This window comes from Ooceraea biroi, chromosome 7, assembly GCF_003672135.1.
Source record: "Ooceraea biroi isolate clonal line C1 chromosome 7, Obir_v5.4, whole genome shotgun sequence".
Taxonomy (NCBI): Eukaryota; Metazoa; Arthropoda; class Insecta; order Hymenoptera; family Formicidae; genus Ooceraea; species Ooceraea biroi.
This window is the reverse complement of record NC_039512.1, coordinates 12339224-12353389: the sequence shown is the minus strand read 5'-3', so window position 1 is coordinate 12353389 and position 14166 is coordinate 12339224. Positions and strand designations below refer to the sequence as shown.

General features: G+C 39.4%; 1 protein-coding gene across 6 annotated transcripts in view; it reads left to right on the top strand.

Moving 5' to 3' along the window:
• The window catches only part of LOC105279753 (QRFP-like peptide receptor), a 97063-nt gene extending 85572 nt beyond the window's left edge, over positions 1–11491 (top strand). Inside the window, exons 8-11 of one of the 6 annotated variants that reach the window (XR_893998.3) lie at positions 127–287; positions 3730–3891; positions 4800–5009; positions 7817–11491. Coding sequence is in view for 4 of the 6 variants with exons in the window: in XM_011339742.3 (XP_011338044.1) it covers positions 127–287; positions 3730–3891; positions 4800–4872 (396 nt within the window). In the remaining 2 variants the exon portion in view is untranslated. Of the gene's footprint in view, positions 1–126; positions 288–394; positions 869–3729; positions 3892–4799; positions 5318–7816 lie in introns of those variants that run through there. The other 5 variants (XR_893999.3, XM_011339743.3, XM_011339742.3 and 2 more) reach the window with 5 other exon arrangements.
• Positions 11492–14166: the final 2675 nt, after the last annotated feature.

The window sequence follows — 14166 nt, the reverse complement described above, 5'->3', positions numbered from 1 at the left end:
CTCGGGATCGTGAATCGCGCACATTGTTTAGTAAATCCGAGCTGCATCTGGCTCAATTGCACCGCGATATTCGGTACACGACACATGCATTTTATCAGAGAATTCTGCTTTAATCGCGGATGATAGGTGGTGAAAATGCTGGTAGCGGTCGTGGTGTTGTTCGCTGTTTGTTGGGGTCCAATGCTCGTCGACAACGTGCTGACCGCTTATGGCTACCTGCCTCGCCTAAAGGGCGGCACGCACAAGCACCTCAACACCGCGTTCCAGCTGATGGCCTATTTTAACAGGTACGCATCCCACACGTACCTTGGAAAAATTAAACGCCCGGGAGTCGTTAATTTAAAACTGGCTTCGCGCCCCCGATCTCACTTTTCGCGCGTGATCACCGGTGTAGTGAGGAAGTTGCTGCCTCTCGAGAGTCGTTCCAGCGAGCTCGTGTTATCAGTAGAGGAGCCACGTCACTGGTCAGCCGCCGGTTCCATCCCGCCTAATAAATCGTGCAGTCTGCACGCAATTTATATGCTGTAAAGCAGGCAAGAGGTGCAAACGCGAGGTATTAATTTTTTTTTACTGTCCACACGTGAGCGAACAAATGCGACATTTATGCAGTTTGCATTTATGCAATCAAATTAAATCTTTATCCACTTACATTTTTAAGTAACATTTTATTTTAGTAGTCTGCTATTGTCTGCTTCGCGAAACCGCTCCACTTGGTACGTAAATGGAAAATAACACATGGAAAATAATAATTGCAGAAATTATATGAAATATTAGCAAGAATTACAAATTGAAAACACTCATTCTTATATACTGTAGTGCATTTATTTAATATTAATAAATGGAAATTGTTATGGGTTATAAATAGAAATGGATATTGTTGAGTACACCCATCGCGTTTAGAATTTCACGTATGAGTACGAAAACACTTTCTGCAGAAAGCGAAAAACAGTCTCTCGGTGCAAAACAGGCAAGGAAAGTGGCACACACAGAGACGGCGTTCCATTCATCAATTCACGAAGTTGTCCTTGCTGGAATACGAGACCTATAAAGTTAGAGACTTGGCAGTCCATATCCATATCTCTCTTTCTCTCTCTTTTTCTCTGTATTATATTTAAACCTCTTCCTCCGCGACTATTGAATCGTTCGTTATCCACGGAGTGCGAGTCGCATTCTTCGAGACAAATTTAATTGACGGTGCTTTCAACGCTCGTTGTAACGCTTCGTATATGCATGCAAGTGCCACATACGGAGTCCATCATGTGTGTGTGTCTGTGCAGTGACCTGTGCGCGATACGTTCCCGTGGAGGCACAAAGCCCGCTTTGATAATGCAAATGTTTTCCGCGATGTTTTTTCACCAGAGGCGTGAACACACGGAAGATTTTAATTCGGCCTCGTGCGCGCGGAAAAAATGTCAGCTCACCGATATTGAATCCGGCGTTTGATTCGGGGTATTTTTACGTGCGGGGAATTACGGTACATGCCGCGAGCGCGGTGCACCCGCGTCACCGATGTAAATCTCAATCCCTACGGTCCCATGCACACCCCGTGCACACGAATCGCAGCGGAAACACGCGCGGAATGATTTTTGCCGAATGCGTCCCTCACGTTACACGTTGATAACGCTTTAATAGTCCTCCACGACGTGTCACCCTGATAACGACTCCTATAACCGATTAGCCCGATCACGACTCGTCCCGCCGTCGAACAATCACGTGAATGGAATGGATAAATTGCACACTTTGCTGAAGCGATCGTTGCGAAAAAATATCGCGTTCCCCGCCTAGCGGAAAAATTTTTTCTTATTTATAATTTTTCTTAAAATTATTTTCACACGGTTTAAAGCACTTAAAATAATCCATTTGATAGGAAAACATGCTCATTTTTCTTTTCCTTTTTACACGGAAAACTTAATTTTTACGAAGAGCGTCGTATCATTTTCTGTGTTCGGTTACTGTTACAAGTTTAGCGAGGTATAGGAGAAACACCCTCTCACATTTTAAAGTAGCTCCTAAGTTTTCTCAATCGGACGGGGGAAATCTCCGTGCCTGAGTTTGGCGAGCTTCCCAAGTCTGGCTTGTCTCTGGATTTTATGAGTGCGAACATTCCCGTGTATGCCCTCGGGACAGTGTAGAAGCCTGTGTTAGTAACAAAAGCTGAATCTGTAACAAGTAATAGACAGAGATTCCGCTAGAGATATTTAATATTTATGATATTTAGTCGCAATATATAATGATATTATTTAATATCTATGTTTTAATTAATAATTTTAATATTATTTAATATCTAATAATATTATACATTATTTTAAACAAGTGTAAAAGATTTAAAAACGAATGACACGTTACAAGTTTTTATTGATTAAAATTCAATAAAAATTGAATAATAATGATGTAGTAACCACAAATTTTCGATTTAGCTTCAACGACTAGAAACTTTGACTTTACAAAGACTTCTATTTCATGCAAGCCGCGATATTTCCTTAAATCTGGCTTTGCTCGCGCCTCGTTTCTGAGCCGCGAGTGTCTAAAGTTTCTGTATAGGATCACGAAAATCCTTACATTAATACCGCGATACATCTGACATAAACGAGGCTCATTGTGATTCAGTCGTAAACTTCAATCTAATCTCGTTCGGTTTTCGGTTTCACAGTTTTAATGTCTCAAACTTCTAATCACTCGAATTATCGCAAATATCATATTCAGAAAGAAAGCATAAAAGAATTTATTAAATTCCGGGCATTTAATTTTATTCGCGTAAAATGGGAAATTGCTCAGATTCTATTTTTATAACGTTATTATTATACTTAATGTAAAAGAAGCATTTCGCTTAATATAATAATATTAAATACAAGATATTAACATTGTTATTATAAATGAATAGATTCGACGAAGAATTAATTAAAAGAATTAATCTCGGTGTTTGCCTCTCGATATATTATGATGTATTACAACAGAATTGCAAAAGAAAAGACATCTTTCGGGTGTTCTCTTTTTTGCGAGATATTTGCTACGCTTTTCCTTTCTGTTTTCGTAAAGTTGGACGTGTGTTGGTGGGATTCGCTACGGACAGTCGATACAGAATTTGCATCTAAATGGTGCGACCGATCGAAATCGCGAAGCGGTTACGCATTCCCGATTTAAACTGCAAATTTCATTTCGCAATTTCGATGCAACCGCGCGCCCGCAGCTATAGCTTTACGACAGGATAGACTTCATGCCGATTGCATTCGCGGTTTGCGTTTTTGCTGTTGGCGATTAACGCGATCTTCCGCCTGATCACTGTACCGGATGTGTGGTTTTACTATCAAGTGGGCCATTGCCAAGTTTCACTCCTGAAATCTCTCGGTATCCCTGTCAAATTTATATTTTACTCGGAATTACTCACGCGTATAGTTTTGCAAATATCTGCGCAGCAAGCTTGGAGAAGAAGATATTATTTAAATACGTTGAATTTTTTGAGATATATTGACAAAAGTACGAAACAACAACTAATTGTAAGGGGATGTTTTCCTGCAAATGTTAACGGTTAATGCTCGAAATGGTTTTATAATAATAATTTGTCTAAAATTGGAATTGAAATTCAGAGATACTTAAGCAATCAATTTATCCATTCCGCAATGCGTCACTCGGGGGATCTTCCGATCCCTCCGCACCCTAGACCTTCGCACTCCTGATCCGACGAATGTTTTGACGAAATCCATTCCTCAAACCGCGCTATCGGTATTACAGCTGCATAAACCCGATAGTGTATGGATTCATGTCGAAGCACTTCAGGGAGAGCTTCCTGTCGGCTGCCTGTGGTGGATGGCGGATCTGTTGTCCCAGAAGAGGCTACCGAACATCTATGACGAGGCACGCCAGCCTCAGCCAGACTAGGACCACCAGCGTGAGGTAGGTCCCAATCGTCAATTATTCGTTTCTCGTTTCGATCGAAGCCACGTATTTTCTTCTGCGCGCGAATTCGCCTTTGATTTTAATGTGATGTCGCCAGTCACGTTACATGTAACTCACGTATTCAAAGTAACGGTACAAACATTTTCGAACCTGTTTTGCGGAAATTAGAATTCACGGGATTCCACAGCACGAGAGTGCATTCGAAATAATTCACGTAGCTTGCGATGGAACCCGTTAATGTGCGGTTGCATTCCCGTTACAATTAGCTGTAAACTACGGACGCCTGACAAACGACGGCAAACAGCTGGTGTCGAGCTTGCTGTGTAAAGAACTTTTCAGTTAAAAGCAACGAGATGGCACGCGAGTATTCCGCACAAGAACAGAAGCTTCCGCGCGCGCGGTACCGCCGGCTTTTACGACAACCGGTACTATAAGTGGCATCATTGATCACACATTTTTATTACGGGGAGTATCTTCCACGCGATGACCATTTTACGATGGCTGTTAGAGGCCTGCAATGAAAGATCCTGTTTTTTTTTTTATCAAGATTACGAGGACAGGCAAACGTCCGTTCGCATTCTCTCGCTTTATTAATCTGTTAGATCTTCCTCTTGATAACTTGAACAAATTGAAGGATCGACTCGAGAGTTACTTCTCCGACTTCACTGAAAAATATCGTCTCGCTTAGAGTGATGTCACGACGGCCATAAAAATATTATGCTTCAAATGAGATTTGCGTGAAACTTTGATATCCTCCGATGTCGAAGTTCGGAATCGTTTCCGTCTCTCGGCGAGCAGGCTTCGCGGATAGTCCCTGTCGGTTTTGCAACTTAAGAATTTTCACCATTAACTTAAGCGGAGATTCCACCCGAGCAAAGTCCCATGTTTCTGCATGCATGATTCAGGTGGATTCGAAACTCGTCCCGCGAGTCGAAGTCACGAAACTCGACCGAGCTGCATCCCGTAGTCTACCCGTGAGACGCGCTCGCCGGGGCACATAAGTCCCCAGTCGACGATGAGACCTGGTCCTGATACTGCCAGGGACCCCCGAAAGCCCGTAACACGATCGCAACTGTCCGGCTAAGGTAGACGAATGGAGTACGATTCGATTCGAGGTAAATCAAATGGCCAGTCTGCGTCGCTATTCACTCCGCGCGTCCGTCCGCATTCGCTCGCTTCATTAATCCGCCGGCTCTTCTCTGTATCTTGATCTCTCGATAACGTGGACAAGTTGGAGAATCGAATCGGGATGATTGCTTCTGCGACCTCAAAAGAGGCGCTCAAAACTCAACTTTTCGCAATATGGGTTTATAATTTAGTAATTTGTCGAATAATGATTAGATTGTTAGTTGGTTAAATTATTTAAAAGTAGCGTTTTGCTCGGGGTCGCGTGTAGCTGAATAGTGAAAGATGTAGATCCAAAGATTAATATTATTTTCATAAGAAGATCATAGATTCGCGAAATTGCATGCTTTTGAGATCAATCGTTTTTCTTTTCGAAATGCTTGAGCAAGTATCAACAATTTCAGTTTTTCCGAGGTAACTCGGATTGATTTTGACTGAGATATATTTATTATGAGGAATATTGCGCATGTTTGTGTGAAATTGCAGCGAATTGCACTGTAACTTATTGTATTATACTAATCCTGAAATAACTGCATGTGAAAGCTTCTTTTAATTTAGTGGACTTGATTTTATAATTTATAGATAGTTTGCTTTTCTTATCACGAAAACATATAAATATAACAGAATTATATATTCTCAATGTGTTTTATTTTTTTTCTACTTTCTAAGGTATAAAAGATTTATTAATCAAATTTAATTATTCAGCTTTATGTCCGATTTTGTTTTGATGTTCTCACTCTTCAAGTATTACTTGCTTCAGATATCATTTTAATTTTCCAATTTCAATATTTTATGCATGAAAAACTAACAGGGAAGCGCCCTTTTGGCGTTTTTCAATTTGGCCTTTCGATTTATCGCGATGTCGAATGAAGAGATGCCCACATATTTGCAAATTGGGAGTGACCGCAACTCAGCAATTTAATGGTGATGGCCAAATCACGTTGCCGTGTGTTTTTTTGGGGAAATTTTTACTATAGCAAATAACGTTTTTTGCTCTAATTGAAGTCAGATTGATAGGATATAAAAGCTATTAATTATGGCCGTGTACACGTGTCCATTTCTTTTCGAGCGTTACGCTTTTACCATGAAACTTTTACGCACGTATCGAAAATATTTGATTTTAATTGATCTAAATTAATTAAATTGCAATTCTTTTCTATGTATTAAAAACTGGAATTCCGATACAACTATAAATATCGAGAAATATGACGACAATAATCAAAATACATCAAAAGCAATACGTACAGAATGTTTCCCGAAAATAGTAGAACAAATGGCTTTTCCAGCATTACAATTTTTAAATTATGAAAAGTTACATGTTAAGTGGATCCGTATTAAAGACAACAAAATCTAATCTGTCTTTTAATTACAAGCAAACTTGACTTAAAAAACTTTGCTACTCAGCTTCAAATTACTAATGTACTTTATATTAAAAATTAAAAAATTAAAAACAATGGAGCTCAAGAGAAACATAATTCTTCATGTTCTCCTGTTATGTCACTGTTAACAAAATTGTGAAAATTATTCCAGTCAGTCCACTATTTCACAATTTATTTCGTACTAATTGCTATTGATTTTTATATCTTTTGTACAAATGGATAAATTAGATTGCAGATTATTAAAGAAAGTTTCACCAATTACATTTAAATTTTTTACTATGATCATCAGTGAATATTACATCGTTTTTGCAAATATTGGTTTATCCGTAATATCTTATATTATATCCCGCAGGTGAAGATGTACTTTTCACGACTGTGCCGTATCTATGAATACAAATATGGTTCATTTACATTTATGTTCCACGACTGTACAGGGTGGATGACTGTGGAATCATACAACAGAATATTATTTTATTACAAAACGTCAGTATCAGTGACTTGAACATGACGGAGAACAGTTGCATGTAATTCCGTAACATAATAGAATTATTTCATGTTTTCGTTGATATTGAACTGTCTTCCAAGACTCTCGATACGTGATGTAGATATCCCGATATCGTAATTCCTCAAAGGAGAAGAGGGAAAAGATTCGAAGACGTTGGATCTGTTCCGCGAGTCCTCTCGGACCTGGCCATCGATCAGAAACTTCCGCAGCAATTTCGTACCTCATATTTCACCGGAAACATCATCACAGACCGCCAAAATAAATTTATTTATATATTATTCATATCGGAATAAATAATTATTACGATGATATCAAAAATCGAACTAAATTTCCAACAAGTTCATTTCCGAATGATTTCCGAGTCAATCTATCTGAAGAACTGCAATTCTTTGTGTAACACGTAATTTTGAATATCTTGCATGTCGAAACGGGCAATTAAGTTGATTAATTAACAAATCGGGTAATATAATTTTATTTAGATTAAAAATATTTGTTTTACACAAATGCCGATCTTTTCTTGATCAACGAAAATTCATAGATCTCTCTCGCGACCCCTTCATCTTCGTTGAAAGTCCCGATAACAATGTTCCAAGACGCTGAATGCCGAATGAATGATTGCCATCGAGCTAATTGTAAAAGTCAATTTGTGAGCGTTTGCTTTTCAAGCACGCTCCTCGTCGACGCGTCGCGACGCCTGTTCACTCTCAGCCTGATTCGCCCGTTGAAACGTAATCCGTTGCAAGACGCCTTTCGTGACTTGTTCTCTCTCCAAACGTTTGTTCTCACGCCGAATAATGAAATTCCATTGCCACTTGCTTTTTCCCTCTCTTTTCCCCTTTCTTTCCTCCTCTGCTCTCGCTCGTTTTCTTTCTCTCTCTTTCTTTCCATTCGCCGTTTCTCCGTCTGCTTCCAGATGGACTTGATTCTTTCTTCACCCCGAGTCAGGTCATCGAGGGAAGTTTCCGCGAGATAGGAGACTTCCAACAGCGAATGAGGCCGAGAGGGACCGCGATTACAGGGTTTGCGGAGGTGGAACACCCCTGGGGCGTCCTTGCGACCTTTCGGCCCTCGCCAACCACGACGGCCGTGCAGAAGTGAAGCGACATCAACAGTGTGACGGAAGTTCTCGCGAATTGACAGCAACTCTCTGCGATAGCGCGAGTAAAATCGCTCGCTGCGACTGCTGCCATAGTTAATGCTGATAAGTTCTTCCGCGGACTCACAGTCTATTTATCATGATCCCGTCGCAACTCGGCAGTATTATCGCTTCGCGTGTGCCGCACGTGAGATAATTGGACACTTGATTAATCGGGCGTTTGGACAATTGGACGTTTTAACGTATGGTCGAAGCCAACGTGGACGGGGAATGGATGGGGGTGAAAGTTGATTCGCCTAAGCGTAAGGGCAAGCTGAACACCCACACGGTGTCCGTGCGGGGTAGCTTCAGAAATGGCGATTATTAATGCATTATCAACCCACAGTGTGTCACAAAGACACACCTGGTGCGAATGCATCCGTCTCTTCAATTTCAATTCGTGCGTCTTCTCAATTTGTAACCTACTTAAGAATTGAATGGGAGCGAGATATAAATATGTAACGACGTAGATAGATATATACGACGTGTGTGTATTGTATATGATATTTATGTAAAAGATCTATGAGGAAAGATACATGTACATGATAAATCCGGGATTTAGAAGCATTTTCTCACCGCGTTTGTTTCACTAGCCCATGCACCACGATGCACCACAATGTCCGTCTGACCTTAAGATTTTCCAGATTTCGTAATGCATTCTACCTCGGTAAAAGTTCAAGCTCGACGGTGCACACTTTAGTTGGCTCCGAACGCATCACACGACTTGACGTTCAATATTCAATACTCACGGAATGCCAAATGCCGTTTTCGTGTTATCCAAAGGGGAAATTCGGAATCCGATAGTTATGTATGTTTATCGATAAATACACTGTGGAAACGCGGACCAAAGTGCGCCGACTAAAGTGCTCGGAGGGAAGTCACGTCGACGACCATTTACGAACATTTCCAAAGTACTCGACGCTTTATGTATCGAACGAATCGCGGTATGTATCGACGCGCAATCATGCGCCACTTGGGAAACACTTGCCCAATATTGCGCGCAAGCTTGCGCCCAATATCAGACTACGCATTGAGATTGCTGCCTGGTCTGACACGGGCTTTGCGGCAGAAACGGTAAACGCGATCGGCGGATATGTGTCGAGCAAACCTGTGCAAGTTTAGAGGCGATCGTCAGGTGAAGCTTCTACCAGAATCACCCATATTTGTATTCGCAGGCACGTGATTGTCTCTGAAATGGACAAGGTCGTAGCCGAGAGCCCGTGGCAATAACGTAAATTATTACGGACATTTGACGTAGCATATCATTCGAAGCTCCGAGCCATGCGCTTCACGATATTGTAATAATTATTAGCTCCATTAGGTAATTGTTAGCTAGATCAATTAGAGCGCTGTATCGCAGCGGGTCAATAATGGAAGGACCAACGGCTTCAAATGAGCATTCTCGGTTCGTTACTCCGGAGAACTCACGTTGCATTTTCTCGTTTTTCTCTGCGCTTGCGTGCTTTCCACGAGCCTTAATATCAAATATCAGGCTATGATTGTATATTAGTGTTAATAATAATAATAATAGTTAGTGATAATAATAATAATAATAACGTATACTATGAGACTTTTCTACTGTATAATATAATATCCTACGCGGCCGCATCTGCATGGGAGAACGGCTCTCCTTTCGTAGCGGTTCTTCGTGTCAGTAAGCCGCATTGTTCAAAATACACACTGGGGAAACCAAGTCGCTAATTCATGTATAAGAGCTACCTAAGATTACCTAGGCACTTTAAATTATCTGACGGACGTGATGGCCACGCGAGTTTGATGATGATTCTGTGCCTGCGACGGGAAAACTGGCTGCGAGTGCCATGAGAACTGTGCAAACAAGTTTCGGACATCATGGACGAAAGATACTTATATGGCTAAACGCGCAGCCATCAGCCTGTGACAGCACTTTTGGCACATTATCTCGCTGGCACAGTATTAAAGTCAACGTTTGTGGAGCGTGTAGCTTTTATCTCTCATTGTATCTACCTGGACAAAGGGATAATGCAAAGCGTTTTCATTTAGATAATATGCGAGAGAGAGAATGGTTATTTATATTTAAAAGCGTCTGTTATGACTTACTTGGCTTTAATCTCGTAACTGTAAGGAATACATTAAAATGTTATTAAATATAGTATTAAACCAACTGTCTCTGCGAGAGTGAGACAGGGAGAGAAAGAAAGAGCTTTAAACTGATTCTTCTGCTACGATTATTCTACAGTTAGTTGTCCTAGGCATTGATATCTTTCCGATTCTCTTTCTCGAAGAATTAATTAAAACTTTATTAATTCCAATTTTTACACATTGCTATATCCTATCTTCATGTAATGTGTCAATCGAAATTTCTTTTATTGAATCGGCAATGGAAAAATAATTTAATTGTTAAACTTTTATTGTTAAATTAAATTATTAAAATCGCAATCAGAATCGTAATTCTATTTTACGATTATCACAGAAAAGTATTAATAATATGTATAATATGTTGTATCGATAGCAATGACTATCGGATAATTTTTTATGATATGCATGAAGCTATTTTTGCATCTCAACTTTCAATTGCTGAGAATCACATGCGATTAATACACGAAATTAAAAATATTTCTTGCAATCGAGAGAGAAGATCAGAAACACAAAGTCGTGATTTTTATTTTACTTAGTAGTGGAAAAATTCAATTCAGACTTACAAGTTTTTTGCGAATTTTTCTATAGTGCAATATAATGCTGCAATGTTTCTCTTAGAATATTACATTAGATTTTAATTTCAATTTTGGTGTGCGAAAGTCAATATTAAAGAAACAGAATATGTTTTTGCTTTAATATTTAAATAACGTATAATGTATAATATCACTAAAAATTCGACAGCTTCAATATTGATACTATTGACTTATGTTGTATAATTTGCAGTAATTTATTATTGAATTTTTTATAAAAGCGTTAGCTAAATAAAATTTTGCTCGATCTAGTCATAAAACTCTAATCTTGTAAAATTGTTATATAACTTTCTAAAAAAACCTCTTTGATTATAAATAAGCTCCGGAGACAAGATTCAGAAGAATAAATGTAAAGCCAATGAATGCTTCACGATCTTTGCACATATACATAATTATACAATATATCAATTAAAAAGAGAATAAATGTAGCAAAGAATTGTATATTTTGGAGATATGCATGCGCATACGCATCCGCAATATGTAAGATAATTTATTCTAGGTAATGCAACATATAGCGAGTACAAACTGTATGATTTATATGATCTATACGATCTGTACCTGTACGACATATGTATTATCAGTATATGATCTCTACCCTCTCCTTCTTCCCCCCAAGATATCGCAAATGGCTTTAAATGTATTTAAGTTACATGCCAATGAACTTTTCTTAGCGCGAGCAATGTAGTTCATGTTACCCGAAAGCGAGTATTAGATAAATAAATGAAATAAACGCTATGGAAAATTATTTCTCATGTTTACACTGAAATGCACTTTATCTAGACTACCTAAATCAAAAGGATTATTTTATGCCTCATAACATAGTTTGCAGTAATAGTTTGCACATATAGTGCATAATCCGCACATAGCATAGTTGCGTGCATAGTTCGAGCGCGTTAGGTTTGCATGTTTAACAATGTTAACTCACTTTGTGTTACGAGTCGATAACTGGCAGCCGGTGGCTAATAGACCACGTCGCCCCAAATATCCAATGATCGTGTTCGTATAATTAATTAAGCCAGGATCCATTATGATCTGTATGTGGATTTTATCTCGCGCGGTGACTAGCGTTATCCGGTATACATAATATATTGTACGTGACGGGGATGATCAGGCGAATAGATATTCCTGTTATTATTCCTGTCATTATTCAACGGTTCGACGATGCGACCCTCGCATATTCCATTTGCATTCGCGTTGCTCAATTTTATCGCATAATGTCGCAAAAAATAATCGCCACGGGTCAATTCGCTGCGGAAACGTGGCAACTCTTATGCGAAAATTAACGATAGGCGTGCAGGAGGCTTGATCTGCATCAACAATCACCATCTGCATCAGCAACCCCATTGCAATCAAGCAAATACACTTGCCATCGAAGCGGACGTGCTAACAGTGACGCAAATGGTCGTGAACCGAATGTAGCAGAAGCGATACACCTCGGATGGAACGGAGTGGCGAGACTTTGGCTGGGTGGAGAGAAGAGGCGTTATTCGGGGTCAAGATGGAGATCCTGTCCGATGCTGACCAAGACGTTGGACAAGAAGCTCTGAAATATGGCACGATGACAAAACCGGCTGGAAAAAGTGAGCGATATATAGCTAATATGAGGGAGCCGGGCTAAGGCCACGTAATGCGCCTAATCATATCGTGTTGCAAGGAAGAAATACAATGGAGCTCCTACTCGAGGGCGAACGAGGGTGGAAGGGATGAAAGCATATCGGAGAAATAATGTCTTTGCGAATGAGACTACCGTACGATGTATAGAAATATATGATACATGTATATATAAGAGAACATTGCACAGAAACGGAATCTTTTGCTCTAGCAAAGTATTATATATTTATACCTCATCACATACACACAAGGACGCACGCATGCACATACAGAAACATGTTTATTCGAAAATAAATTTGTTTCTAATTAATTTTGTAACTAAATTTTGGTTAATTCGATTTAATGAATAACGTAAATTAAAATTTGTAAATTACAAAATTAAATAATTTTGGAATTAAATAGGAATATAATAACGCATACATTGTTTAGTGAAAAAGACTAAATCAGTGTTGTTATTATGAAGAATTAACTTCCTTTTAGGATATGAAAATGACAAAAGTTTAATTATTTAAAAAGGCAAATTGTTGATATAAAATTATACTATTAGGCTATTTTATTTTAGAAATTATGTGAAACTATATTCTTCTCTTTATCACAATATAAAAAACTATCAAAGTCAATAATATTAGCCTTTGTGATTTTCCACCACGAATTTCCTCACTTGGCAGATACCTACGTACGAAAAGCCGTAAAAAAGTTAATGCACCGTGCCAATTTCCAGACTGGGGACGTGGCGAAGTTACGGAAGGGATCAATCAATCGGCGTTACATACCTTATTTCCGAAGATTAATTACGTTCCCACTCCCTCTCGGATTCTGCGGGCGTAATCCAATATTCAATAGGGTGGCTTTGCCACTTGCTAAATGTGTAGGACCGCCGTATCGCGACCGGAGATTGTTTCCTGTTCGACTGTTGCTACCCCATCGCCGGATGTTGAATCGTGGACGGAACTTGATATTACTCCTGTCGAACCGAATGTGAAATCTTGGACCAGCGTGATGCGAAATTCGTGGAATCGACCACGGGGGTTGACGGAGAAGACCGCAATGCCTTACAGATCTCACGGACAAATCTGACGGCGACGAAAATTGGATTCGTCAACAGGTGAGACGATAACGCAACGGCAATCCATTCCGGATCAACAGGTTTGTCCTGAACATCGATGTGCCGAACGCTTCGGCATTAATCGCCCGTGGTGTTGTATCACTTCTGTCGATAGAAGCAACGGAATCGAGGTAGTGGAAAATTTATTTTAATCGCTTCAAGTGAAGTATTCATACTGCAGATACGTCTTTCTGCATCTGCAAATTATTCTATTACGTAACTTACTCTTGTTATAATTAATAATCTATTTATTTTGCATTCTTTCTTTTTTCTCTCTCTTCTGTAATAATTTAAACGAGGAAATATTTGAAGGAAAATATAATTATGTGATTACAAAAATTTACTTAAATCAATCTGCTCGAAATGCAAGTGTCATCAACGTGAGGATGTTAAATGGGCCAATTCCAGTCAGATGAAATGCAGCACTGTTAATTAGAGAGCGTGTAGATGCACCTCGTTAATCTTCAAGATAGTGAGCTTAATGTTTCCTTCTCGTGTTTCAATTACTTACCGGTCTCCCTCCTTACCGGTGTGAACCTGGCACCTGACTTTACCGAAATGAAAATTTTCGGGCATATTTCGTTTGTACCTCGTTTGTACCTGTTTGTACCATCGTTCGTTTCGTTTGTACCTCAACAGTTTAAAAGTTATAAGGGGTCAAACAATAGCCAGCACCCGACTAAAAGATATCCGAATTTTAATAA